The following is a 27,859-nucleotide window of genomic DNA, read 5'->3' as shown; positions in this document are numbered from 1 at the left end:
TCGTGCAAAACAAACCAAGTTTTAGCTACTTTATGCGCAAAAGTTGCATAAACGCATAAAATCGCAACTTAACACGCAATTTCTAGCATATAACTATGATTTTCAATTCTATCCACTTCAACACAATAATATATACCAAATAGTGTTGTGTGCCAAGTTTCGTGTAAAACAAACCAAGATAGAGTTACTTTATGTGCAAAAGTGGCAAAAACGCTTAAAAAAGAATAACGTCGCAACTTAACACGTAATTTCTAGCATATGACTATTATTTTCAATTCTAACCATTTCAACAATATAATATATACCAAATCGTGTTGTGTGCCAAGTTTCGTGTAAAACAAACCAAGTTTGAGCTACTTTATGCGCAAAAGTGGCAAAAACGCTTAAAAACCCTTAAAATCGCAACTTAACACGTAATTTCGAGCATATGACTATGATTTTCAATTCTAACCACTTCAAGACAATAATATACACCAAATAGTATTGTGCCTAGTTTCGCGCGAAACAAACCAATTTTGAGCTACTTTATGCGGAAAAGTGGAAAAAAACGCTTAAAAACCCTTAAAATCGCAACTTAACACGCTATTTGTAGGATATGACTATGATTTTAAATTCAAATTACTTCAACACAATAATATATACCATATAGTGTTGTGTGCCAAGTTTCGTGCAAAACAAACCAAGTTTGAGCTAGTATATGCGCAAAAGTGGCAAAAAACCTTAAAAACCCTTAAAATCGCAACTTAACACGCAATTTCTAGCATATGACTATGATTTTCAATTCTAAACACTTCGACACAATAATATATACCAAATAGTGTTGTGTGGCAAGTTTCGTGCAACAAAAAACAAGTTTGAGCTACTTTATGCGCAAAAGTGGAAGAAACGCATCAAATCGCAACTTAACACGTAATTTTTAGGATATGACTATTATTTTCAATTCTAACCATTTCAACAATATAATATATACCAAATAGTGTTGTGTATAAAGTTTCGTGTAAAACAAACCAAGTTTGAGCTACTTTATGCGCAAAAGTGGCAAAAACGCTTAAAAACCCTTAAAATCGCAACTTAACACGTAATTTCTAGCATATGACTATGATTTTAAATTCTAACCACTTCAAGACAATAATATATACCAAATAGTGTTGTGTGCCAAGTTTCGTGCAAAACAAACCAAGTTAGAGTTACTTTATGTGCAAAAGTGGCAAAAAAACTTAAAAATGAATAAAGTCGCAACTTAACACGTAATTTCTAGCATATGACTATGATTTTCAATTCTAACCACTTCAACACAATAATATATACAAAATAGTGTTGTTTGCCAAGTATCGTGCAAAAGAAACCTAGTTTGAGCTACTTTATGCGCAAAAGTGATAAAAACGCTTAAAAACCCTTAAAGTCGAAACTTAACACGTAATTTGTAGCATGTGACAATGATTTTCAATTTTAACAACTTCAACACAATAACATATAGCAAATAGTGTTGTGAGCCAAGTTTCGTGCAAAATAAACCAAGTTTGAGCTACTTTATGCGCAAAAGTGGCCAAAATGCGTAAAAACCTGTAAAATCGCAACTTAACACGTAATTTCTAGCATATGACTATGATTTTCAATTCTAACCACTTCAACACAATAATATATACCAAATAGTGTTGTGCAAAGTTTCGTGTGAAACAAACCAAGTTTGAGCTACTTTACATGCAAAAGTGGCAAAAACGCTTAAAAATTTTTAAAATCGCAACTTAACACGTAATTTCTAGCATATGACTATGATTTTGAATTATAAGCACTTCAATACAATAATATATACCAAATAGTGTTGTGTGCCAAGTTTCGTGCAAAACAAACCAAGTTTGAGCTACTTTATGCGCAAAAGTGGAAAAAACGCTTAAAAACACATAAAATAGCATATACAAAAGTTCGATTCTAACTACTTTAAAACAATAATATATACAAACTAGTGTTGTGTACCAAGTTTCGTGCAAAACAAACCATGTTTGTGTTACTTTTTGTGCAAAAGTGAATAAAATGCTTAAAAACCCTTAAAATCGAAACGTAACATGTAATTTCTAACATATGACTTTGATCTTCAATTCTAACAACTTCAACACAATAACATATACCAAATAGAGTTGTGTGCCAAGTTTCGTGCAAAACAAACCAAGTTTGAGCTACTTTATGCGCAAAAGTGGCAAAAACGCTTAAAAACACATAAAATCGCAACTTAACACGCAATTTCTAGCATATTACTATGATTTTCAATTCTAACTACATTAAAACAATAATATATTCAAAGTAGTGTTGTGTAGCAAGTTTCGTGCAAAACAAACCAAGTTTGAGTTACTTTTTGTGCAAAAGTGGTAAAAACGCTTAAAAACGCAGAACATCGCAACTTAACACGTATTTCTAGATTATAACTATGATTTTCAATTCTAACCACTTCAACACAATAATATATACCAAATAGTGTTGTATACCAAGTTTTGTGCAAAACAAACCAAGCTTTAGCTACTTTATGCGCAAAAGAGGCAAAAACACTTAAAAACCCGTAAAATCGCAACTGAACACGTATTTTGTAGCATATGATTATGATTTTAAATTCTAACCACTTCAACACAATAATATATACCAAATAGTGTTGTGTGCCAAATTTCAAGCAAAACAAACCAAGTTTGAGCTACTTTATGCGTAAAAGTGCCAACACGCTAAAAAACCCTTATAATCGCAACTTAACACGTAATTTCTAGCATATGACTATGATTTTCAATTCTAACCACTTCAACACAATAATGTATACCAAATACTGTGGTGTGGCGAATTTCATGCAAAACAAACCAAGTTTGAGCTACTTTATGGGCAAAAGTGGCAAAAACGCTTAAAAAACCTTAAAATTGCAACTTGAAATGTAATTTCTAGCATATCACTATGAATTCCAATTCTAACCACATAAACACAATAACATATACCAAATAGTGTTGTGTGCCAAGTTTCGTGCAAAACAAACCAAGTTTGAGCTACTTTATGCGCAAAAGTCGCATAAACGCATAAAATCGCAACTTAACACGAAATTTCTATCATATGACTATAATTTTCAATTCTATCCACTTCAACACAATAATATATACCAAATAGTGTTGTATGCCAAGTTTCGTGTAAAACAAACCAAGTTAGAGTTACTTTATGTGCAAAAGTGGCAAAAACGCTTAAAAAGGAATAACGTCGCACCTTAACACGTAATTTCTAGCATATGACTATTATTTTCAATTCTAACCATTTCAACAATATAATATATACCAAATAGTGTTGTGTGCCAAGTTTCGTGTAAAACAAACCATGTTTGAGCTACTTTATGCGCAAAAGTAGCAAAAAACGCTTAAAAACCCTTAAAATCGCAACTTAACACGTAATTTCGAGCATATGACTATGATTTTCAATTCTAACCACTTCAAGACAATAATATATATCAAATAGTGTTGTGCCAAGTTTCCTGCGAAACAAACCATGTTTGAGCTACTTTATGCGGAAAATTGAAAAAAACGCTTAAAAACCCTTAAAATCGCAACTTAACACGCTATTTGTAGGATATAACTATGATTTTCAATTCTAAATACTTCAACACAATAATATATACCAAATAGTGTTGTGTACCAAGTTTCGTGCAAAACAAACCAAGTTTGAGCTATTTTAAGCGCAAAAGTGGCATAAACGCATAAAATCGCAACTTAACACGCAATTTCTAGAATATGACTTTGATTTTGAATTCTATCCACTTCAACACAATAATATATACCAAATAGTGTTGTGTGCCAAGTTTCGTGTAAAACAAACCAAGTTAGAGTTACTTTATGTGCAAAAGTGGCAAAAACGCTTAAAAACGAATAACGTCGCAACTTAACACGTAATTTCTAGCATATGACTATTATTTTCAATTCTAACCATTTCAACAATATAATATATACCAATTAGTGTTGTGTGCCAAGTTTCGTGTAAAACAAACAAATTTTGAGCTACTTTATGCGCAAAAGTGGAAAAAACGCATAAAAACCCTTAAAATCGCAACTTAACACGTAATTTCGAGCATATGACTATGATTTTCAATTCTAACCACTTCAAGACAATAATATATACGAAATAGTGTTGTGCCAAGTTTCGTGCCAAACAAACCAAGTTTGAGCTACTTTATGTGGAAAAGTGAGAAAAACGCTTAAAAACCCTTAAAATCGCAACTTAACACGCTATTTGTAGGATATGACTATGATTTTCAATTCGAAATACTTCAACACAATAATATATACCAAATAGTGTTGTGTGCCAAGTTTCGTGCAAAACAAACCAAGTTTGAGCTAGTATATGCGCAAAAGTGGCAAAAAACCTTAAAAACCCTTAAAATCGCAACTTAACACGCAATTTCTAGCATATGACTATGATTTTCAATTCTAAACACTTCAACACAATAATATATACCAAATAGAGTTGTGTGGCAAGTTTCGTGCAACAAAAAACAAGTTTGAGCTACTTTATGCGCAAAAGTGGCAAAAACGCATCAAATCGCAACTTAACACGTAATTTTTAGGATATGACTATTATTTTCAATTCTAACCATTTGAACAATATAATATATACAAAATAGTGTTGTGTGCCAAGTTTCGTGTAAAGCAAACCAAGTTTGAGCTACTTTATGCGCAAAAGTGGCAAAAACGCTTAAAAACCCTTAAAATCGCAACTTAACACGTAATTTCTAGCATATGACTATGATTTTCAATTCTAACCACGTCAAGACAATAATATATACCAAATAGTGTTGTGCCAAGTTTCCTGCAAAACAAACCAAGTTTGAGCTACTTTATGCGCAAAAGTGGCAAAAACGCTTAAAAACATATAAAATCGCAACTTAACATGCAATTTCTAGCATATTACTATGATTTTCAATTCTAAGTACTTTAAAACAATAATATATACAAACTAGTGTTGTGTACAAGTTTCGTGCAAAACAAACCAAGTTTGAGTTACTTTTTGTGCAAAAGTGAATAAAATGCTTAAAAACACTTAAGATCGAAACTTAACACGTAATTTCTAGCATATGACTATGATTTTCAATTCTAACAACTTCAACACAATAACATATACCAAATACTGTTGTGTGCCAAATTTCGTGCAAAACAAACCAAGTTTGAGCTACTTTATGCGTAAAAGTGGCAAAAACTCATAAAATCGCAACTTAACACGCAATTTCTAGCATATGACTATAATTTTCAATTCTATCCACTTCAACACAATAATATATACCAAATAGTGTTGTCTGCCAAGTTTCGTGTAAAACAAACCAAGTTATAGTTATTTTATGTGCAAATGTGGCAAAAACGCTTAAAAACGAATAACGTCGCAACTTAACACGTAATTTCTATCATATGACTATTATTTTCAATTCTAACCATTTCAACAACATAATATATACCAAATAATGTTGTGTGCTAAGTTTCGTGCAAAACAAACCAAGTTTGAGCTACTTTATGCGCAAAAGTGACAAAAACGCATAAAAACGCATAAAAACGCATAAAATCGCAACTTAACACGCAATTTCTAGCATATTTCTAAGATTTTAAATTCTAACAACTTTAAAACAATAATATATACAAAATAGTGTAGTGTACCAAGTTTCGTGCAAAACAAACCAAGTTAGAGTTACTTTATGTGCAAAAGTGGCCAAAACGCTTAAAAACGAATAACGTCGCAACTTAACACGTAATTTCTAGCATATGACTATGATTTTCAATTCTAACCACTTCAACACAATAATGTATACCAAATAATGTTGTGTGCTAAGTTTCGTGCAAAACAAACCAAGTTTGAGCTACTTTATGCGCAAAAGTGACAAAAACGCTTAAAAACCCTGAAATCGAAAATTAACACGTAATTTTAACCATGTGACTATCATTTTCATTTTTAACAACTTCAACACAATAACATATACCAAATAGTGTTGTGTGCCAAGTTTCGTGCAAAACAAACCAAGTTTGAGCTACTTTATGCACAAATGTGGCAAAAACGTATAAAATTGCAACTTAACACGCAATTTCTAGTATATGACTATGATTTTCAATTCTGATCACTTCAACACAATAATATGTTCCAAATAGTGTCGTGTGCCAAGTTTCGTGTAAAACAAACCAAGTTTGAGCTACTTTATGCGCAAAAGTGGCAAAAACGCTTAAAAACCCTTAAAATCGCAACTTAACTTGTAATTTCTAGCATATGACTATGATTTTCAATTCTAACCACTTCAACACAATAATATATACCAAATAGTGTTGTGCCAAGTTTTATGCGAAACAAACCAAGTTTGAGCTACTTTATGTGCAAAAGTGGCAAAAACGCTTAAAAACTCTTAAAATCAAAACTTAACACGTAATTTCTAGTATATGACTATGATTTTCAGTTCAAACAACTTCAACACAATAACATATACTAAATAGTGTTGTGTGCCAAGTTTCGTGCAAAACAAACCAAGTTTGAGATACTTTATGCGCAAAATGATAAAAACGCTTAAAAACCCTAAAAATCGCAACTGAACACTTAATTTGTTGCATATGATTATGATTTTCAATTCTAACAACTTCAACACAATAATATATACCAAATAGTGTTGTGTGCTAAGTTTTGTGTAAAAGAAACCTAGTTTGAGCTACTTTATCTGCAAAAGTGGCAAAAACGCTTAAAAACCCTTAAAATCGCAACTTAAGACGTAATTTCTAGCATATAACTATAATTTTCAATTCTAACCACTTCAACACAATAATATATACCAAATAGTGTTGTGTGCCAAGTTTCGTGTAAAACAAACCAAGTTTAAGCTACTTTATGCGCAAAAGTGGCAAAAACGCAAAAAACTGCAACTTAACATGTAATTTCAAGCATATCACTATGATTTCCAATTCTAACCACTTCAACACAATAACATATACCAAATAGTGTTGTGTGCCAAGTTTCGTGCAAAACAAACCAAGGTTGAGCTACTTTATGCGCAAAAGTGGCAAAAACGCATAAAATCGCGACTTAACACGCAATTTCTAGCATATGACTATGATTTTCAATTCTAATCACATCAACACAATAATATATACCAAATAGTGTTGTGTGCGAAGTTTTGTGTAAAACAAACCATGTTTGAGCTACTTTATGCGCTAAAGTGGCAAAAACGCTTAAAAACTTTTAAACTCGCAAATTAACACGTAATTTCTAGCATATGACTATGATTTTGAATTATAACAACTTCAATACAACAATATATACCAAATAGTTTGAGCTACTTTATGTGCAAAAGTGAATAAAATGCTTAAAAACCCTTAAAATCGAAACTTAACACGTAATTTCTTGCATATGACTATGATTTTCAATTCTAACAACTTCAACCCAATAACATATACCAAAGAGTGTTGTGTGCCAAGTTTCGTGCAAAACAAACCAAGTTTGAGCTACTCTATGCGCAAAAGTGCAAAAACGCTTAAAAACGCATAAAATCGCAACTTAACACGGAATTTCTAGCATATTACTATGATTTTCAATTCTAACTACTTTAAAACAACAATATACACAAACTAATGTTGTGTACCACGTTTCGTGCAAAACAAACCAAGTTTGAGTTACTTTATGTGCAAAAGTGGTAAAAACGCTTAAAAACGCAAAACATCGCAACTTAACACGTAATTTCTAGCATATGACTATGATTTTCAATTCTAACCACTTCAACACAATAATATATACCAAATAGTGTTGTATACCAAGTTGCGTGCAAAATAAACCAAGTTTGAGCTACTTTATGCGCAAAAGTGGCGAAAACGCTTAAAAACCCGTAAAATCGCAACTGAACACGTAATTTGTAGCATATGATTATGATTTTAAATTCTAACCACATCAACACAATAATATATACCAAATAGTGTTGTGTGCCAAATTTCAAGCAAAACAAACCAAGTTTTAGCTATTTTATGCGTAAAAGTGCCAAAACGCTACAAAACCCTTAAAATCGCAACTTAACACGTAATTTCTAGCATATGACTATGATTTTTAATTCTAACCACTTCAACACAATAATGTATACCAAATAGTGCGGTGTGCCGAATTTCGTGCAAAACGAACAAAGTTTGAGCTACTTTATGGGCAAAAGTGGCAAAAACGCTTAAAAACGCATAACATCGCAACTTAACACGTAATTTCTAGCATATTACTATGATTTTCAATTCTAACTACTTTAAAACAATATTATATACAAACTAGTGTTGTGTACCTAGTTTCGTGCAAAACAAACCAAGTTTAAGTTACTTTATGTGCAAAAGTGGCAAAAACGCTTAAAAACGCATAACATCGCAACTTAACACATAATTTCTAGCATATGACTATGATTTTTAATTCTAACCACTTCAACACAATAATGTATACCAAATAGTGTGATGTGCCGAATTTCGTGCAACTTAACACGTAATTTCTAGCATATGACTATGATTTTCAATTCTAACCACTTCAACACAATAATATATACCAAAATAATGTTGTATACCAAGTTTCGTGCAAAACAAACCAAGTTTGAGCTACTTTATGCGCAAAAGTGGCAAAAACACCTAAAAACCCGAAAAATCGCAACTGAACACGTAATTTGTAGCATATGATTATAATTTTAAATTCTAACAACTTCAACACAATAATATATACCAAATAGTATTGTGTGCCAAATTTCAAGCAAAACAAACCAAGTTTGAGCTACTTTATGTGTAAAAGTGCCAAAACGCTAAAAAACCCTTAAAATCGCAACTTAACACGTAATTTCTAGCATATGACTATGATTTTCAATTCTAACCACTTCAACACAATAATGTATACCAAATAGTGTGGTGTGCCGAATTTCGTGCAAAACAAACAAAGTTTGAGGTACTTTATGGGTAAAAGTGGCAAAAACGCTTAAAAACCCTTAAAATCGCAACTTGAAACGTAATTTCTAGCATATCACTATGATTTCCAATTCTAACCACTCAACACAATAACATATACCAAATAGTGTTGTGTGCCAAGTTTCGTGCAAAACAAACCAAGTTTGAGCTACTTTATGCGCAAAAGTGGCAAAAACGCATAAAATCGCAACTTAACACCTAATTTCTAGCATATCACTTTGATTTCCAATTCTAACTACTTCAACACAATAACATATACCAAATAGTGTTGTGTGCCATGTTTCATGCAAAACAAACCAAGTTCGAGCTACTTTATGCGCGAAAGTGGCAAAAATGCATAAAATCGCAACTTAACACGTAATTTCTAGCAGATGACTATGATTTTCAATTCTAACCACTTCAACACAATAATATATACCAAATAGTGTTGTGTTCCAAGTTTCGTGCAAAACAAACCAAGTTATAGTTACTTTATGTTCAAAAGTGGCAAAAACGCTTAAAAACGAATAACGTCGCAACTTAACACGTAATTTCTAGCATATGACTATGTTTTTCATTTCTAACCACTTCAACACAAAAATATATACCAAATAGTGTTGTTTGCCAAGTTTCGTGCAAAACAAACCAAGTTTGAGCTACTTTATGCGCAAAAGTGATAAAAACGCATAAAAACCCTTAAAATCAAAACTTAACACGTAATTTGTAGCATGTGACTATGATTTTCAATTTTAAAAACTTCAACACAATAACATATAGCAAATAGTGTTGTGAGCCAAGTTTCGTGCAAAACAAATCGAGTTTGAGCTACTTTATGCACAAAAGTGGCAAAAACGTATAAAATCGCAACTTAACACGCAATTGCTAGTATATGATTATGATTTTCAATTCTAACCACTTCAACACAATAATATATACCAAATAGTGTCGTGTGCCAAGTTTCGTGTAAAACAAACAAAGTTTGAGTTACTTTATGCGCACAAGTGGCAAAAACACTTAAAAACGCTTAAAAACCCTTAAAATCGCAACGTAACACGTAATTTCTACCATATGACTATGATTTGAAGCCAGCTTTACTTTTAGGTGCGTTGGACAATTAATGACCTCTAAAAGTTTCTCCATCTCTGCGAGCCAATTCTCGAAGCGAACCGGATCAGCTTCTCCGTCGTATTGCGGCAGACGATGATATGCCATATTCTTAAAGTATTTCCCGTCATCATTGGCCTCTTGAGCCTGATTCTCCATGAGGGTGATCAGTCGCTCATTTGTCCTTTTCATCCGAGCTAGTTGTGCTTCTAGCTCTCGAACTCTAGCTTCGTGATCAGATGAAGTTACGCCATTTCTTACCTAAAAAAATTTTTAAACATGTGACTAACTTTCACATTAACTTAATTGATCTGGCACGTAATTTTACACATAATCATATAAGCACATAGAAAACAAATAGAAATTTTAGGAAGACTTGTTTTGAAAAATATCATTTGAATATATTTTTTTTTAATTCGGCTATCATGCCTTTCACATGGAACTAAAATTTCAAGATTCGAGTAACTTTAGCTCTGATACCACGTGTAGCAGGAGCGGCACTCTCGATACATAATTAACATTAATAATTATACTTTAGATAACTAATGCGAAAGTGTAAAACGCCGAACTGCTAAAAACCATTTGAAATAAAAAAAATCGTTCAAAACATAAGTAAAAAATATATCTTACAACTGAGAAAATATAAAATAAGGTTTACTTAAATACGATAAAAAAAACATAAGTACAATATAGTCATCAAGTAAAATCATTGAAGCTAAGTCCTCGATTGAATAATTAAAGTTGCAGCCTGGATCGAAACCTGAGCTAATTTTTCCTGCAAAATACTGTCATCCATAATACGGATGACAACCGATTAAATCAGTCAGCGATAAAACCGAGTACAATTTTCTCAACAAGCTTATGATGCGATAGTTAAATCATGCTTACAAAATAATCATCAAGCACAATATAGAAGGTTATTACTCATTATTGACCTTTACTAAGCCATTAAGTTACATTCTCAATACTTGCAGAAGTTCATTACTGCTACTAAATACTTGGTAACCTTAATGCTTATTTAATCAAGTGCAATTAAGTCTCATAGCTTTACCATCATAGCACATCACAAGATCACAAAAATAATGACAAATGATATATGTAAGGGTCTGGTTAGGTGAGGACCGTAGTCCTAAACCCTAACTGTGGTGGGAGTCGTCACTCCTCTCAATACTGTTATGCTCGAGACTTCACAGGATGGGTTTTTCTCGGACCCCCTGTCTGACACCGCATTTTAAGTGCCGGCTAACACGGACGCCGGGATTTTACATGCCGGTCCATGGTTCGACGTTACCTTACTATCAGAGTCATACAATCAATATCATGCAATATCAAACAAGACTCTAAACCGAAATAGTTTACATTCTTATAAGTCAAACTTCCACTAGTCAAAATTTTGACAGTTCTATCCTTTTAATAGGAACAAATTACTAGTATCTAATAAATTAATATTAATTAAATAACAAATTTTCGTAGCTATACTAAGAATCCTGAGACTAAACTAAGTCATTATTATGTCATAAATAATCATAACAGTCAAGGGTAATATTTCTAAGTACTTAATAACATATTTTATCAAATAACCAGTAAAATAGTAAAACGGATCTATCATCACTATAAAAATAACATAATCCGACAAGTTATTAATGGTCCAAAATCTATATGAAATGAGTTTTCAAGAAAAATAAATGCTAAGTATTTTAACAAATTTGTTTGACTATTTTACCGATAAATCGATTAATAATTCTTTATAATTACTTGAGTCCAACAAAAAAAAATATCAAAACACCAAGATGATATGGAATCATTTTAAATACATAAGTTTATTTATCTAGTAAAATTCATATATATATATATATATATATATATATATATATATATATATATATATATATATATATATATATATATATATATATATATATATATATATATATATATATATATATATATATATATATATATATATATATATATATATATATATATATATATATATATATATATATATATATATATATATATATATATATATATATATATATATATATATATATATATATATATATATATATATATATATATATATATTATCATATTAATCAAAAATTTCCATATATATGACTTTTTTTTCGAGTGTCCAAAAAGTATTATTGTTTTGACGAAAATATCACTAAACTGGATATAACTTTAATATTACCCTGTAAAGTTTAAATGACTAAAATAAAATCATATTGATCATGCTTTTATATAATCGAGTAACCATAAATAAATATCACATAACGAGAGAGTTAAGAAAATGTGTACCATTTTCCTCCGAAGGTGGCGCTAAACCAAGTAAGAGAATAATAATAGGAAAATAAGAACTTAAGGAAATAAGCTCCAAAAGAGAAAGTCTTCAAGGTTCCAAGCTTCAAAGAAGTAGATCTTCAATTACCCAAAAGAAAATGATATCCAAGATCCAAAAGATAATACTTGACTTTTTAAAAGTTGATGATTATTGGCTTAAGAAGTGATAAGATCAAGCTCCATCTTTATTTGATTCTTCAACAAATAAAAAGGGTATAAAGTTAGTAAGATGTTAATGAAGTGAAGATATAAGAAAGAATGGTAGAAAGATTTGATGATGGGGGTGCAAGTGATCTCATAGCTAAGGAGGGGTATTTATAATGAGTTTTGGGCAACTTTTTAGTTCATAAGATTGTATGAAAAAGAAGGTTAACTTGTGTAAGTAATTTAGAGTGTGTAAGTGAATGTGTAGGAGTTGGAGTGTGTAAGTGGATGTGTAAGAGTTGGAGTGTGTAAGTGGATGTGTAAGAGTTTGGAGTGTAGAAGAAGGTTAACTTGTGTAAGGAAATGGTGATAGCTTGTGTAAGTGATGAACATTATGGATTGATGTAAAAAGGATTTTGATTCATCAAATTTTTGTTCTAGTTTATGCTAGTGAAATGTTTTAGATTAATGGGAAAGTATGATTAAGGTTTGATTATGAAAATATGATAGTTTACTTAGAAAATTTTAGTTAAAAACTATACTTAAAGTTAATAAGAAAAATATAGTTAATTTTTAGGTATAAAATAATTAAATCAAAGTTGTAAAGTTAAAATGACAAGTAGTAAAGTTAGTTTAAGGAAACGAAATTGAAACCTAACGTTTTAATAAAACCGTAAATATAATATTAAAATTTTACTTTTCGTAGTATAAAATAATAAAATAATATTTTAGTGCTTATAAAGCAATTTAAGAATATATATATATTTTTATGTTTAATATTTGGAAGAAATTTTAAAAATCGGAATAAGGTTTAGGAATTCAAGGTGATTTGAATTAGATAACCAAAGGATTAGGAATTCGAAAAGAAATTTCGGAATAATTAATCGGAAGATTAAGATTAAGAAATTTGAGCCTGTTACATATTAAGCATGCCTACAAATTTACCAGCACAAGTAGAGGCCACACTTAATTAATCGTGGCTAAATTTATCAGCCACACATATAAGCGTGCTTAACTGCATTTAAAATGTTGGTAGGTGCAACTTTTTTTGTAGTGAATTTTTACATAACTAATTTAACAAAAAAATTATTTAGGAAAATAAATTGCCACGCAATCAATTATAGTCCCATCAAATTAATACATTTGACAAAACGCTAAGAAGTCGCTATGTGTTATTGTCTAGTTCTTTATTTGGATTTATTTATTTATGATTATGATAATAATTCAAATTAATATATTTTTCAAAAATAATTCCTTACTTACATATAAATTATGCTTTTTTTAAAAAAATTAATTTATTTAAGATTCTTATTTAGATATATAACTAGAATTAATGTAATAATATTTACTTACCTAATTTAACCAAAAATTTATTTAGGAAAATAAATTGTCACGTAATCAATTATAGTCCTATCAAATTGACACGTTTGGAAAAACTCTAAGAAGTCGTCATATGTTATTTTCTAGTTCTTTTTATTATTATTATTATTATTATTATTATTATTATTATTATTATTATTATTATTATTATTACTATTATTATTATTATTATTATTATTATTATTATTATTATTTATTAGTATTTATGATTTTGATTATGATATCTAAAGGACTTTTGGTTTTACTTTCATTTATGACTACAATAGTATTAATTGATTTTTGGCTTTATAGTTAAATCACAGGAGCATAATGTATTCGAAAATTACATATTTTATTTCATCCGTTTTTTCAATTATTTATCAAAATTATTCATCAGTTTTTTAATTAAATATTTTTCAATGTGTTGGACATTTTTTTATGGTTAAAACATCTATCAATTAATAATAATAATAATAATAATAATAATAATAATTATTGCTTGGAGACCCCATGTTTTTACTGTTAATTTGCTGCATTTGACTGATCAATTCATTCACACTGAAATTTTAGTCAATGCTACAAAATTGAAGTTCTTATGTACCTTTGTTTATGGTCACAATAATGTAAAGAAAAGAGAGAGTCTGTGGAATTTTCTTTGTGATACGGCTACTAACCTTTCTTTGCCATGGTGTGTTGGTGGTGATTTCAATGCTATCATGCATTATGATGATAGAATTGGTTCCATAGTCCGTGAAAAGGAGATTTTGCCTATGGCTCAATGTATGCATCAATGCAGGCTTCATGATATCAAGAGTACGGGAAGGTTTTACACTTGGAATAATAAGCAAGAGGGCAGCAAGAGGGTCTTTTCAAAGATTGATCGACTCTTATGCAACCAAATGTGGGACCTCGCGTTTCCAACAGCCGTGGTTAACTTCCTTCCAGAAGGTATTTTTGATCATAGCCCCATGATACTCTCAACGGTGGATATGCCACAGGGTCTCAAACCTTTCAAGTTTTATAATCATTGGGTATTCCATGAGCATTTCGAAGACACAGTCAAGCAAGACTGGAATCAGAATTTTATGGGCACGAGGATGTTCAAAGTTGTTCAAAAATTGAAGCAATTAAAACCTTTGCTCAAAGAAATGGATGGGAGGTCTGAGTGTTCCCTTGCTGCTGCGTTTAAAGAGGCCAAAAAATCTCTTCTACACGCACAAGAAGCAATGCATCACTCCCCTCATGATCCTATTTTAGCGCAACAGGAAAATTGGCAGCTGAAAAATTCTTGAAGAGTAAGAACGATTATCAACTTGTTGTACAGCAGAAAGCAAAACTTCATTGGCTTAGAGATGGTGATGAAAACACCAAATTATTCCATAACTACATCAAAGGGAGAAGGAAGGACAACCTTATATTGGCGTTGACTGATATGTATGGGAATTGGGTGGATACTGCTCAACTTATCACTCGTACCTTTATTGAATTTTATAATCATTTACTTGGTACCTCGATGGAGTATAGGAATACAGTTTATAATCATATTATAAAACAGGGTCGGTGCCTAGAGAATTATCATCACATTCTTCTTGATTGTAGCTTCACTCAGAAGGACATCAAGGAAGCATTTTTATCGATCAACAAGAACAAGGCGCCAGGTTTTGATGGTTTTAATAGCACATTTTTCCAACATGCTTGGGAGATCATAGGTTTGGAGGTTTCAGAGGCAATACAAGATGCTTTCAGATCAAAAAAGTTGCTCAAGGAAATAAATGTGACTGCAGTTACTCTCATTCCCAAGGTGAATATTCCAACCTCAGTCAAAGAGTACAGGCCTATAGCTTGCTGCACTGTAATCTACAAATGCATTACCAAACTTATATGCACTCAACTTGGCAAAGTCCTACCTAAGGTGATTAGTTCAAACCAGGGTGCGTTTGTTTCTGGGAGGAATATAATCCACAATGTAATTCTTTGTCAAGATCTGGTCAAGCTTTACAGGCCAAGTCAGAAACAAAAAGGATGTCTAATGAAGCTAGACATAACTAAAGCCTATGACACGGTTGAATGTAGCTTCATTGAGGATATGTTTACCCATCTAGGTTTTCCTACTCACTTTGTCGAGATGGTGATGACCTGTATCACATCTCCTGCTTATTCTTTGATCATTAATGGTATTCCTAGCCCTCTTATATATCCAAAAAGAGGACTAAGACAAGGTGACCCATTCTCCCCTCTTTTATTCACCCTCTGTATGGAATATGGAACTAGAATTTTCCAGCAAGTTGCTACTCTTCCTGGTTTCAAGTTTCACCCAAGATGCAAAGCTCTCAAGTTGAATAATCTTTGCTTTGCAGATGATATGTTACTCTTTTGCAGTGGTGATATAGATTCTATTTCTATGATGATAAGTGGTCTTAAGCTTTTTTCTGATACCACAGGTTTGCAGGTAAGTGCCGGGAAATCAGAAATTTATCTGGTGGGAATGTTTCCACGTGAGCATGAAGTGATTAAAAATGTCTGTGGTTTCAGAATAGGTAAGTTACCTTTTACCTATCTAGGAGTTCCCATGGATACTAAGAAAATCACCCCTACAGAATGTGAAATACTCATTGATAAGATGTGTAGAAGAATCAAGATTTGGAGCTCTCGAAATCTCTCGTATAGTGGTAGACTTCAATTGGTAAATTTGGTTCTTACCTCTATATGTACTTATTGGGCTCAAATTTTCATATTGCCAAAGACAATCATTAACAAAATCAATAGTGTTTGTCAACATTTTCTATGGCATGGTGTTAGTGAAGGAACAAAACATGGGAATATTGCTTGGGATAATTTGTGTGAAACAACAAAAGGGGGTGGGTTGAGCATTAGGAACGTGATGCTTTGGAACAAGGCAGTCATTGGAAAACAAATTTGGGCCATAAGCCATAAGAAGGACAATTTATGGGTCAAATGGGTTCATGCGGTTTACATTAAAGACCAAAAATGGGAGGATCATAATCCTCCCATCATTGCGAGCTGGATGTGGAAAGGGCTATGCAAGTTAAGAGATGAAATACATGCTACTATCCAGCAGCAGACCAGCACGCAGTACAGCATTAAAGGGGTGTGCAGATTGCTGATGCCACCTGACAACAACGTCAACTGGAGCAGGAACGTCTGGTGCAGATATTCAGTACCTAAACATAGGTTCATCACCTAGTTAACTATGAGAAGCAGGTTGTATACAAGAGATAGACTTCTGAAATTTAATTTGGTACAGGACGCAACTTGTGTTCTTTGCAGTAACGACATTGAAACACACGATCATCTCTTCTTTCAATGCCCATGCAGTGTGATGATTTTGCAGCAAATTATGCAGTGGATGGGGTATGACTCAACTTCCCATACATTGCATTCCATCCTCAACAAGTGCGGAAACATTAGGGGGAACATAATCAAGAAGCGAGCCTTACTAGTTGCAATTGCAGCGACAGTTTATGGTGTTTGAAAATTACGGAATGACGTTATTTGGAGGAAAAAAGATACATCAACTACAACACACATCGTCAATCAGATCAAGTGGAGTGTGAAAAATAGGCTAATTCAATTGTGCAAGGAGAATGATAGGCAAATAGATTGGCTCCTTGCTTTGTAATCTTGTTCTTGAAATGATGCTACAAATGATTAAGCCTTGATTGGGAACCCTTTCTAGAAGGTGGCTCTCGCTAGTGATCATGATGGTTTGGCATCATCTTGTTTCTTTGTATTTGTACTCGGATTTTGTGTTGGTGTTATAATTATTCTTATTTCTCAAAATAATAACAACAATAATAATAATAATAATAGAAAATAATAATAATAATAATAATAATAATAATAATAATAATAATAATAATCTCTCCGTTTCTTTTTTTTGCCCACTTTACCTTTTGCATGCATTTTTTAGCAAATTTTAAGCCTTAATATCTCTATGTACGCATCATAAAAAATTATAAAAATTATATATTAAAAAATTTACATCAAGACAATCTAACAATATCTCACATTAATATATTTTATCTTCATCATATACTTCAAAAATCTAATTTAAATTTCTCCGTTTTAAAGTGGACAAACTTAAAGTGGACATTAAAAAAAGAACTGGATAATAATAATAATAATAATAATAATAATAATAATAATAATAATAATAATAATAATAATAATAATAAGAGTGAGTTGAGACAATCCTTTATAAAAGGCGGCTCTCTTCTTCATACTTATGCAAAAACAGGGTTAAAGTATTCCCTCCTTTGTGTTTGCACTTGTCTTTATTTGGCGCAATGGAAAGTTTTCAATTTTTTCCAAAAAAATAGTAATTACTTAACTAAATCACCATTGACATCATCACTTTTCAAAATTACATGTGTACTTTCTTACAAAAAATTTCTCTCAAACTACTACTCTCTCCGTTCTTTTAAGTTCTTCCACCTTATTATAATGGGTAGTTTCATAAGTTTTTCTACTTTAGAATACTTTCTATTTTTAGAAAGTTTTTATCTCACTTTTACCTCTTTAAACCCCTCATTTTCTTTTAATGTACCCCTTTTCTTTTATTTATAAGTATTCTCTCTCTCATACTTTTAATACAATCATTATTTCACACTACTATTTAATTAAAATAATACCCACTACAACCAAATATTTTCTTTTTCTTAATATGTGTGAAAAACCCAAAATGAAAGAACTTAAAAGAACGGAGGGAGTATATTTTATACTTTTGACTTTACTATCCATTAAATACGATAATATCTATATTGAATGATTTTTGACTTTTTAAGTTACATTGGTCATTAAATCTAGAAAATATTATCTAAAATAATCCAATCTTTTTTCTACAACAATTTCATCTATTGATTAATCATGAATAATTTCAGCTATAGGGGTATTTGCCTAAAATAAACTTGGTTGATCCGATGACTTGCTATAGTAGGTAATTCACAAAAATAAAAAAACACTGAAAATTAATGTAAAATTAGAGAAAAATTTTGAAATTTACATGAAAACTTTCGAAAAATAAAAAAATTAAAATTTTTTTAAACATTCTTTTAACATTTTTTACGACATTTTTTTTGGCAAGTAAAAGAGAATATATTAACTTCCAAAAAAAACCCTTTTACAACCTAGGCTATAAAAGGAACACTTCCAAACACGATAGGGAAGTTACACTACGCCAAAGCACCAGAAACATAAAAAAAAAAAAAAAAAAAAAAAAAAAAAAAACAAAACAAAGAACTAAACAATAAGCCAGCTCTTACAATTATCATCTAATTTAGCAGTAACCAAAAAGACAATCTTATGAGCCACATAAAGAGCTGAGAGACCAAGATCCTCAAAAACACGAAGATTACACTGTAGCCAAGTTTGATACAACATCTCAACCCACAGCATAACATACATCGAGCCTTTACTCTTCTTCCTCTTACACATACCACTCATCATAGTCACAATATCATCAAAAGAAGGACAAAAAAATAAAACTTATCTTTATTTTTTAAAAAAATAAAACTTGCTATAGCAACTCATCTAGTTACCGTGTTTACTCTGAGAAAATACCACTCAAAGTTGAGATTATTTATGGTTAATCAATGGGTGTGATTATTGTAGAAAAATCATGAAAAAGTTAAATTATTCTAGGTAATTTTTCCTTAAATCTATTAAAATACTACACATTTTATTCTATTTATTTTTAGTTATTCATAAAAAGTTTCTATTTTTAATTAAATCTTTTTAAATATATTGAATATTTTGAGATGATTAAAACATAATATACTTATAATTTAGATTTGTGTTGTTAGTAATAATATTGGTACTTGACTTCAATGCTTAATTTAATTTTTATTTTTTAAATTTAGTTTGTGACTATATGAGTGTATGTTAATAATAATTTTATGATAAAATTTTTTTATTTTTTTCGTTTAAATTTTTTAAAACTATTTTTAGATATTTATGTTTTTATATTGAATAATTTGCAAAATAAAGTCTTAAAGTTTAGCACTTTTGCAAATTACAGCCTCAATATTTATTTTTTGCGAATTACAGCCATCAAAGTATCAAAGTTTATAAGTTTAGGCCAAAAATACATAACTCCGACCACTTAACCTAAAATCCCGACCACTAAAATGGTTGGAATTATGTATTTTGGCTTAAACCTGCAAACTTTGATACTTTGATGGCTGTAATTCGCAAAAAATAAACATTAAGACTGTAATTCGCAGTTAATATACTAAAGTTTATTAACTAGGACTCCTACAAAATAAATCTTTAATAAGCATCATATTCAATTCAAATAAATCTCAGTTGATATACTAAACCAGTAGGACTCCTACAAGAAAGCATCTGATTTTATTAACTACAGTTCACAGTTGTATCTTAAAATAAAGAATGTGGAGTGCTTTAAAGTTTAAATTGAACAAAAGAGACTAATTACATAAGCCTATTGAACACAAATCATGTTTACAGAAGCTCCATTTGTGGAGGTATACAGGTTAATCAACTTCACTGCCTCGTAAAGCAACTCCAAACAAAAAAGCTTTCTATGTACTTCTGTATATTTTTGTGCTAACAAATTATATACCAAAAATTGATCTGGGACTGAAGGAGAAGAAAATCATAGTCGAGTGAAGAACGCGAATGTTATGGATGTATAATGTACCTGAAATTGAAATCATATGGTATCACTTCTACTAAATCCGAGAGAGGAACTTTTTCTTTCCTCTCTAGGCAGCTAAATGCTTGTTTCCTAAGATCATCAGGAAACTGGAGACAAATCCAATCAATCAGTGACTTCATATCTTTTGCAAAGTCGAGTTGATACCAATCTAACAGCTTTGGTAATACCAACTTATTGTCCTTTGAAACTCCAACTGCTGCTTGCAGATACTCCCTCTTTGCCACTTCTAACTCGCTTTCTATTTGTGATGCCGTGTACACTCGCACCTGTTTTTTTAACAAGTCAACAAATCAGAATGAATGGTTTTCGATGAATTCAAGTGGGCGGTTTCTGGAACTAAAATGTTGGTTCGCGTTGGTTCATGTAGCCGATCCTATTAAATTTAAGAGTTAGGCATTGTCGTTGTTGAAGGGAAGTTTAAATGAAATCTATGGTATCATGAGGGGTTTTAAAAGGATTTCATTATTTTTATTTAATTACGTATTCCAATTCTCTGAAAAGCCAGTTTTTCTTTGTTGAGCATCATGATTAATCGGCTATAGTTTGTAATCTCATAAGGGCATTCAGAAGTAACTATCTCAGACCGACTTCTTCAGTATCAATTAAAACAAATCTTTAAGAGGTTGGATTACTCACAGCCGGAGATGACCAACTTCCGCAAGACAAGGCAAATGTAACTAACGGCTCCACACTCTCCAAACCAAACATTTCGCTTGCCTTCAGATCATCGCCTTTGGCCGATCTTTTACTACCCTGTCGAGTAGATAAGGTATAATAAGATCAATTGATGTGAAAACTTTTGATACCATTAATTTCGCTCGGAGGAATGAACAAAGACGTCTGTAACCTGTTTTACATAAAATGGAAGTCGTAAAATGAAATGCTCGATTGTGATCGCATTCATTCTCTGGCCTCCCACCGTTATCGTTGCCTGTTAAAAACAGTTTTAAAATCAACATCAATACATTAAGCATACTGTCAAGAAAGATCTTTCCCAAGGATACAAAGTGTACCAAACTGACTCATACAAGTACAGGAGGGATCTATTCACAATACATGACGCGTGAGTTTGGCCACGTGATTGGAGCGGGAAGGTGAAAGCTTCCATTTTCGGTCATTACTTGGATTTTGGAATTAAGAAAAACAATAGCCAATCTATTTACAAACATAGACTTTTATATGCAACTAATTACATTTTAAAATGCTACAACTGGTAAACCTTAATTGTTACAAAATTCATACTCCCTTTGGTTCAACATGTGTCCCATCCAGTTTTTCACGCTTCTCGATCTACTCATTTAATCATAAATATTTCTAACGGAGCATAATTATAAATTATGAAGAATTGATATCAACAAAATTTACATTGAGTTGAATCAAACATATTTCACTTAATTATGTTTCAACAATTAAGAATAAAATACAAATTAAAAATGATTGATAAAGAGTATAAAAAAGGGGGACACATGTGCTGAGTATTTGCTGAATGCTCCTAGACCAATATATGTATATGCAAGGAATTCTTTTTACTTTTGTTCAGGAAAAAGGGTGATGATAATGATACTGGAAAAACCATGGAATTATTTTAAACTGAGGTAATTAAAAAACATGGAATACAATGATCAAATAGGAGAGTTAAAATAATGAGCGGAACATGGGCATCTCTTACCTCACGCATTAATAAAACAACCTTTTCAGGACTGTCGGGTATTCCGTGCTCCAGAAAAACCTGAAAGCAGTATAAGAATTAAAACAGACCATAATTCTTAAATTCAAGTGTAATGATAGTGCCCAGTGATCACAACTTACATTCATCAAGCAAGCATTGTAAGTGTTTATCCAAAACGCAAGCTTATGCTGATGGCTAAGACCGTCCAAGCTTACTTTCGCAAGCTTTCCAAGGAGAAGCCTAGATAAATTCATAATCTACCCAATTTAACATACAAACATAAACCATCTGTTTTGATGCATATTATAATGATTTCTCATAATTATGTGTATTTCTTACATGAAGTTGTAAATGACGTTTGTTACCAAATAGGGTTAATTATAAACAACCTTTTTGTTATCATTAAACAAAAGGTTGCGTATATCTGTTGGAAAATATCCACATATGATCCAACATTGAAATTAGAGAAGGAGTGACTAACATATATACTTGATGGCTTCTCCTAATACCAATTGGTTTTAGAGTGGAAACCTCGTCGTATTTATGTGTAATCAACTCTTATCTTATGCGGGTTTTCTTGTAAAATTTATCAATATCGAACCCCAATGCCACTTATGACCCCTTTGATAGGTGGTATTAAATGGTGGTAATGAAAATGATTTATAATGTAAAATTTTAACAAAAGTGCCAAATCATTCTTATGGTAATGAAACTTTGAACACAAAAAAGTTTTGTTTTTTTTTTTTATAAATTTTCATTACCACCTAATGCCAATGGTAATGCATTGGGATGGATTTTATAAAGAAAATGGAATGATTCAAGTTGGACAAGCATGAGATTTTTTAACTAAAATTACACTAGTATTTCATTCCCATTACCATCATTTAGTACCACCTACCAAAGTGGCCGTTAATGGCATTCATGTAATGGAATGGATAGTAATATATAAGTAAAATGCAGCAACTAACTTAAGTTTATGAAGCAAGAAAAGTGCATTTCTTTTCCGTTTAAGATCGAATGAGATAACATCAACGGTGCAAAACTCCTTGTAAGCACCAATATCTCTATCCATCAATTCTACAGAAGTTCCATAAGGATCATGAATCTCCACATCTTTCTTTTGTCGGCTGGAAACGAATGACAAAGAATAAGAAGTGTCTAATGAAGTCCCTTTATCATTTGTTGCACCCATCCTCACAAAAATGCTACACAAGCATTTCATAATATCCTCAGAGATTTTGTTTGGTTCACTGTCTCCTCCTAATTCCTTATTTACTGCCTGAAAATGATTGAAAATGTTACAAACATCACATAATATAATTCATTTCAAGCTTCAAATTAGACCACAAAAAAGATTGAGAATTTATACAGATTTCTGTGAAGGTTGACGCTTGAAAGAAGACTTTTTCTTAACTGGAGTCTTAACTCTAGAAAGTTTCCTTTCAGAAAACTCTATGTTTCTGAAAGATATCGAATATCTTGGATCGTCTTCTTCTTTGCCATTCATCAAATCACTAGATTTTTGTCTACTACGATGACCAGTTTGATCAGAAACAATGTCAGATGAAGTCGAAGTGGTTCGAGCTAGTGATAACCAAGATCGATCAGACACAATGTCGGAAGAAGTAGACACCATTCTAGTAACTGATAATGGAGATATTTCTGAATCAGAAGGATCTTCCTTAGAAGAACATCTACTCAGAATTCGTTCGTAGTAATCAACAGGATTCTCTAATTTTCTCTTGGAGCAAATGAACACAGCTTCTTGATACAAATTATGCCTGTAAGTAACAACCTGTTCTTCGAGCCGAACCACCTCCTCTTCCAGGACAGCTATCTCTGCAAGAAGTTCCTGTGTCTGTGATCAACATAAACTTTTCAACAATTCAGATTACTCGATTTCTATAGAATTGTGAATAAAATTCAGACTACTTGATGCTTAATTTCACTTTGAAACATTAAAATACATGAACATTAAACCTCTAAATCAGTTAGAATATTGAATTCAGCAGCTGATTTTCATTTTGATCGAGCTAGTTTCTTGACATAGTATCAAAAGCCAACGTGACAAGAAGATGGCCAATACTAATCTTATCCAAATATATGGCGTGTGCCTACTTCATCCGACATTGGGTCAATGTTGCATCCACCGTTCTACAATCCTAATGTCGGAAGGCTCTCGCGTGACAAGGAGATTTTTCATTTTGATCGAGCTAGTTTCTTGACATGGTATTAAAAGCCAAACGTGACAAGGAGATTTTCGGTTATAATCTCATTGAAATATTTAGCGTCAAGTAGAGAGCCTGAGTAGCCTCCACACGAGAGCCTTCATACTTCTAGCCAGAGGGCTCTCGCATGAAGGTCATTTGGTTGAGTTTGTTCTTGACAGTCTTGACATTGATTTCTAATAAATGATGTTATCGACCTAGAGTTTGTGTTGAGCTAAAATGAGGACATTGATCATTCATCAATATATAGATCCAATACACCCCTGAATACTTACATTTGCAGGAAGATATGGAGGAAGACGAGGTAGAGCACCCAAAGGCCTATTAAAGGCTCTTTGGAGTGCTCTATTTATGTTCTCTTCATCTCTAAGCTTCTTTTTCAATCGATCAACCTGACATTCAATACCCAAAACTGACCAAAAATTACTTGACAAGTCAAAAACAAAGACAAAATTTTGATGGGATATATATGTTCAATAATCAATACATCTTGTATTAAGGCCAGTTTCTTCTCTTTACTCCTTTGACTTCCCTTCATAATTGTAGCTTTCTGTGCATTTGTTGGTGATCTAATTCCCTGCATTTCAACCTTATTGTCCTGTGACAATTGCAAAACCTGAACATTATTACATTCAACTGTCAAAAATCTATAAAAAGGATGAAAAGGAAAAAAAATAGAAATAAAAGTAATGTTCTCTTTTAAGAAAAGAGAATGCTCAAGCAGATTGGTTAAAAGCTGCTTACTTTATCTACCTCTAAGGAAAAAGAATTTCTACCCTTTTCCATTTCTTTTCTTTATGTGAATATAACTACCTACACCCAAAATAAGCAAGAAAGAATAGCAATAAATGCAGGAAACACAAAAAGATTGAATCTTTGGAAGAAATTTACAAATCACTATTGCCCCATTTTCTATTTCATCAACTATAATTCAATGTGAACATTCCAACCAAATTAACAGAATCATCAAGAAATTTTCAAATGACAGCTTGAAAAACACATCGAAGATTCCTTAAAATAGGGAAAAGTAAGAGAAGCTGAGTTGAAGATTTATACATTTTGACTAGTAAGAGGAAGTCTACGAATCTGTTGAGACGTGCCAGGTTTAGTGTTCATTTCTCTGACTTCATGGGCAGCATGCATACCAGCATATAAGCTATTGTCTAATGTATAAATTCAAAACCAGAAAAATAATTGAAATTTTGCAAGTGGGTAATAAAAATTAAAAACCAACTCAGTTTATATGGTTAGATTTGGTGAAGCACAATTTGAGCGGGAAAAGAGCTGACTTTGAATTGGGAAAGAGGCCTAGAAACAGAAATGTGCCTGGAGTTTGATGAACTTGTGATCGAAGTATATTATAATATTTATTATTATTCATAAAAGTAAGAAGCTTAAAATCAAATGAAATGAAATAAAATAATGTAAGTTTGTGGTACTTTTAATGAAGTCAAAAATTCCAGAACGAGAAGGAGAGAGTATTGGAAAATGGAAAGAGTGAGACAAAGCTATAAGAAGAAGACGACGGTTTTAATAAGTGTTTGAGCGTTAACTGAGTTCAAAGTTTTGGAGTTTTGGTAATGAACTGTCATTATGTAAAGAGAAATACAAAAGGCCCACTACTTTTAATTTTTAGTTTTAATCAAAAAAACAAAAATGAAAGAATTTTTTGTCGGGTAGGATAGGGAAGAGTAAAATAAGCATCGAACTTGGTTTTTGTTTGAGAAATTTGGTATTTGTGTAACTAGGGATGGCCATGGAGCGTGTTACCCGGAATCGAACCGGTCCCGAACCGCTTAGAACCGGATCCGGAACCGGAACCGTTCGCGACAGGTTCCGAATCGGCCCGAACTGCGGAACCGTGAAACTGCCGGAAAAAAGTTGCCGGAACCGTGAAACCGCCGGAAAAAAACTGCATAAACCGGACCTAAGAGCCGCGGGTTGGAACCGGAACCGGTCCGGGTGAACCGGTCCAACGGTTCCATGGAACCAGAACTGGGACCGGTCCGGGTGAACCGGCTCAACGGTTCCATGGAACCGGTACCGGGACCGGTCTGGGTGAACCGGTCCAACGGTTCCATGGAACCGGACCGGGAAACTAGCCGTTATACTAGCCGTTGCAAATTTTCCTATAAATACCCATCACTTTCAATCATTTTCATTCCCAACTCATCTCTTCTCCTACTCTCTACTTACTCTTTCTACTTAATTACGCAATTATTCTCTTAATTACATAATTAGTCTTTTAATTATTTCTTAATTTAGTTAATTACATAATTAGTCTATTAATTATTTATTTATTTCTTAATTCTATTATTATTATTTCAATATTATCAATCATGTCTTCTTTTTTGAAAAAGCCTCTAAAAAAGTTACTAAAGTGGCCAAATCATTGGGAGGTTCTAGCTCCAAAAGAAAGGTCACTTCAACTCCGTCGGTATCAACAATACCTTCGATTAGTAATTATAATTATGAACCAAATTATCCAGAAGGGTACGACCAAGAATTACATAATTATGCAGAAGAAGTGGAAAGAGAAATGCAAATTGATGAAGAAGAAGAACAAGAAGAGGAACCAACGACCCCTACTGGGATACATATATCTCGACAGTCATCAACAAGATCACATGAAGAACAACTACAACAACAACAACAAAGACAAGCTCGTGGTAAACGAGTCAATTTCCAAACTATCGGTTAGTTTTATAATTTTATTCTTCAAATTGATTAAATTTTAAATTATTATTTATTTATATATCGTGGTATTTGAGTATGTCTTTATTTTAAATTTAGATGAAGATGAACCAGTAAGACAACCTTTTCCGGCAATGCCACCTCTAGTGGTAGAGCTATTTCACATATGTGGTCGTATTTTACAAAAGAATCAACCGACAATCCAGATGTTTTCTTATGCACTTGTCAAATTTGTGAAAGTCAAAGAGTAAAGTCCTTAGTTTCATACAATTTCGTCAGAGGTAAATATTTTTTCAGTTTTTTATACATACATTATATATTCATATTTTATAAAAATTTATTTATTTTGTTTTGTGAATACGTGTTAGGTGGTGGTACGGGATATTTTAACAAACATTTGGCAAAGAAGCATGGAATCACAAAAGAAACTCATGCAGCAAGCGGCAGCGGGACCACAAGTGGAAGCCGACAGTGGGACATTCCCAGCACAGGTATGCCTTTTAAATATAATCGTGATGATATGATTGATGAATTTTCTAAGTATGTAATTTGTGATGAATTTCCATTTAACCTTGGTGAAAGTAGGACATACGAGCGTTGCACTAGAAAAACTTTGCAACCACAATATAGAGCAATCCCTAGGAGCACGCTTAAACGACGCACAATTAAATTATATGAAACAATGCGCTATGAA

The 27,859-nt window shown here is 32.0% G+C and overlaps 1 protein-coding gene across 3 annotated transcripts; it reads right to left on the bottom strand.

Annotated features, from left to right (window-relative positions):
• Positions 1 to 20,220: 20,220 nt before the first annotated feature.
• LOC130808882 (uncharacterized) lies at positions 20,221 to 25,952 on the bottom strand. 3 transcript variants are annotated; one of them, XM_057674423.1, is made up of 11 exons: positions 25,528 to 25,952; positions 25,216 to 25,284; positions 24,959 to 25,087; positions 24,747 to 24,863; positions 23,613 to 24,101; positions 23,212 to 23,522; positions 22,384 to 22,483; positions 22,244 to 22,303; positions 21,422 to 21,505; positions 21,211 to 21,327; positions 20,227 to 20,840 (listed from the first exon to the last, which is right to left on the bottom strand). In XM_057674423.1, exons 2-11 carry the CDS (start codon positions 25,255 to 25,257, stop codon positions 20,538 to 20,540), a joined length of 1,752 nt encoding a protein of 583 aa, XP_057530406.1. In that variant the 5' UTR covers positions 25,258 to 25,284; positions 25,528 to 25,952; the 3' UTR covers positions 20,227 to 20,537. The 3 variants fall into 3 exon arrangements, with proteins under 3 accessions (XP_057530404.1, XP_057530406.1, XP_057530405.1); XM_057674421.1 differs by lacking the exon at positions 25,216 to 25,284 and having other exon boundaries at positions 20,221 to 20,840; XM_057674422.1 differs by lacking the exon at positions 25,216 to 25,284 and having other exon boundaries at positions 24,959 to 25,069.
• Between the last annotated feature and the right edge of the window lie 1,907 nt (positions 25,953 to 27,859).

This window comes from Amaranthus tricolor, chromosome 3 (genome assembly GCF_026212465.1).
Source record: "Amaranthus tricolor cultivar Red isolate AtriRed21 chromosome 3, ASM2621246v1, whole genome shotgun sequence".
Classification (NCBI taxonomy): Eukaryota; Viridiplantae; Streptophyta; class Magnoliopsida; order Caryophyllales; family Amaranthaceae; genus Amaranthus; species Amaranthus tricolor.
This window is presented reverse-complemented; position numbering and strand designations above follow the sequence as displayed.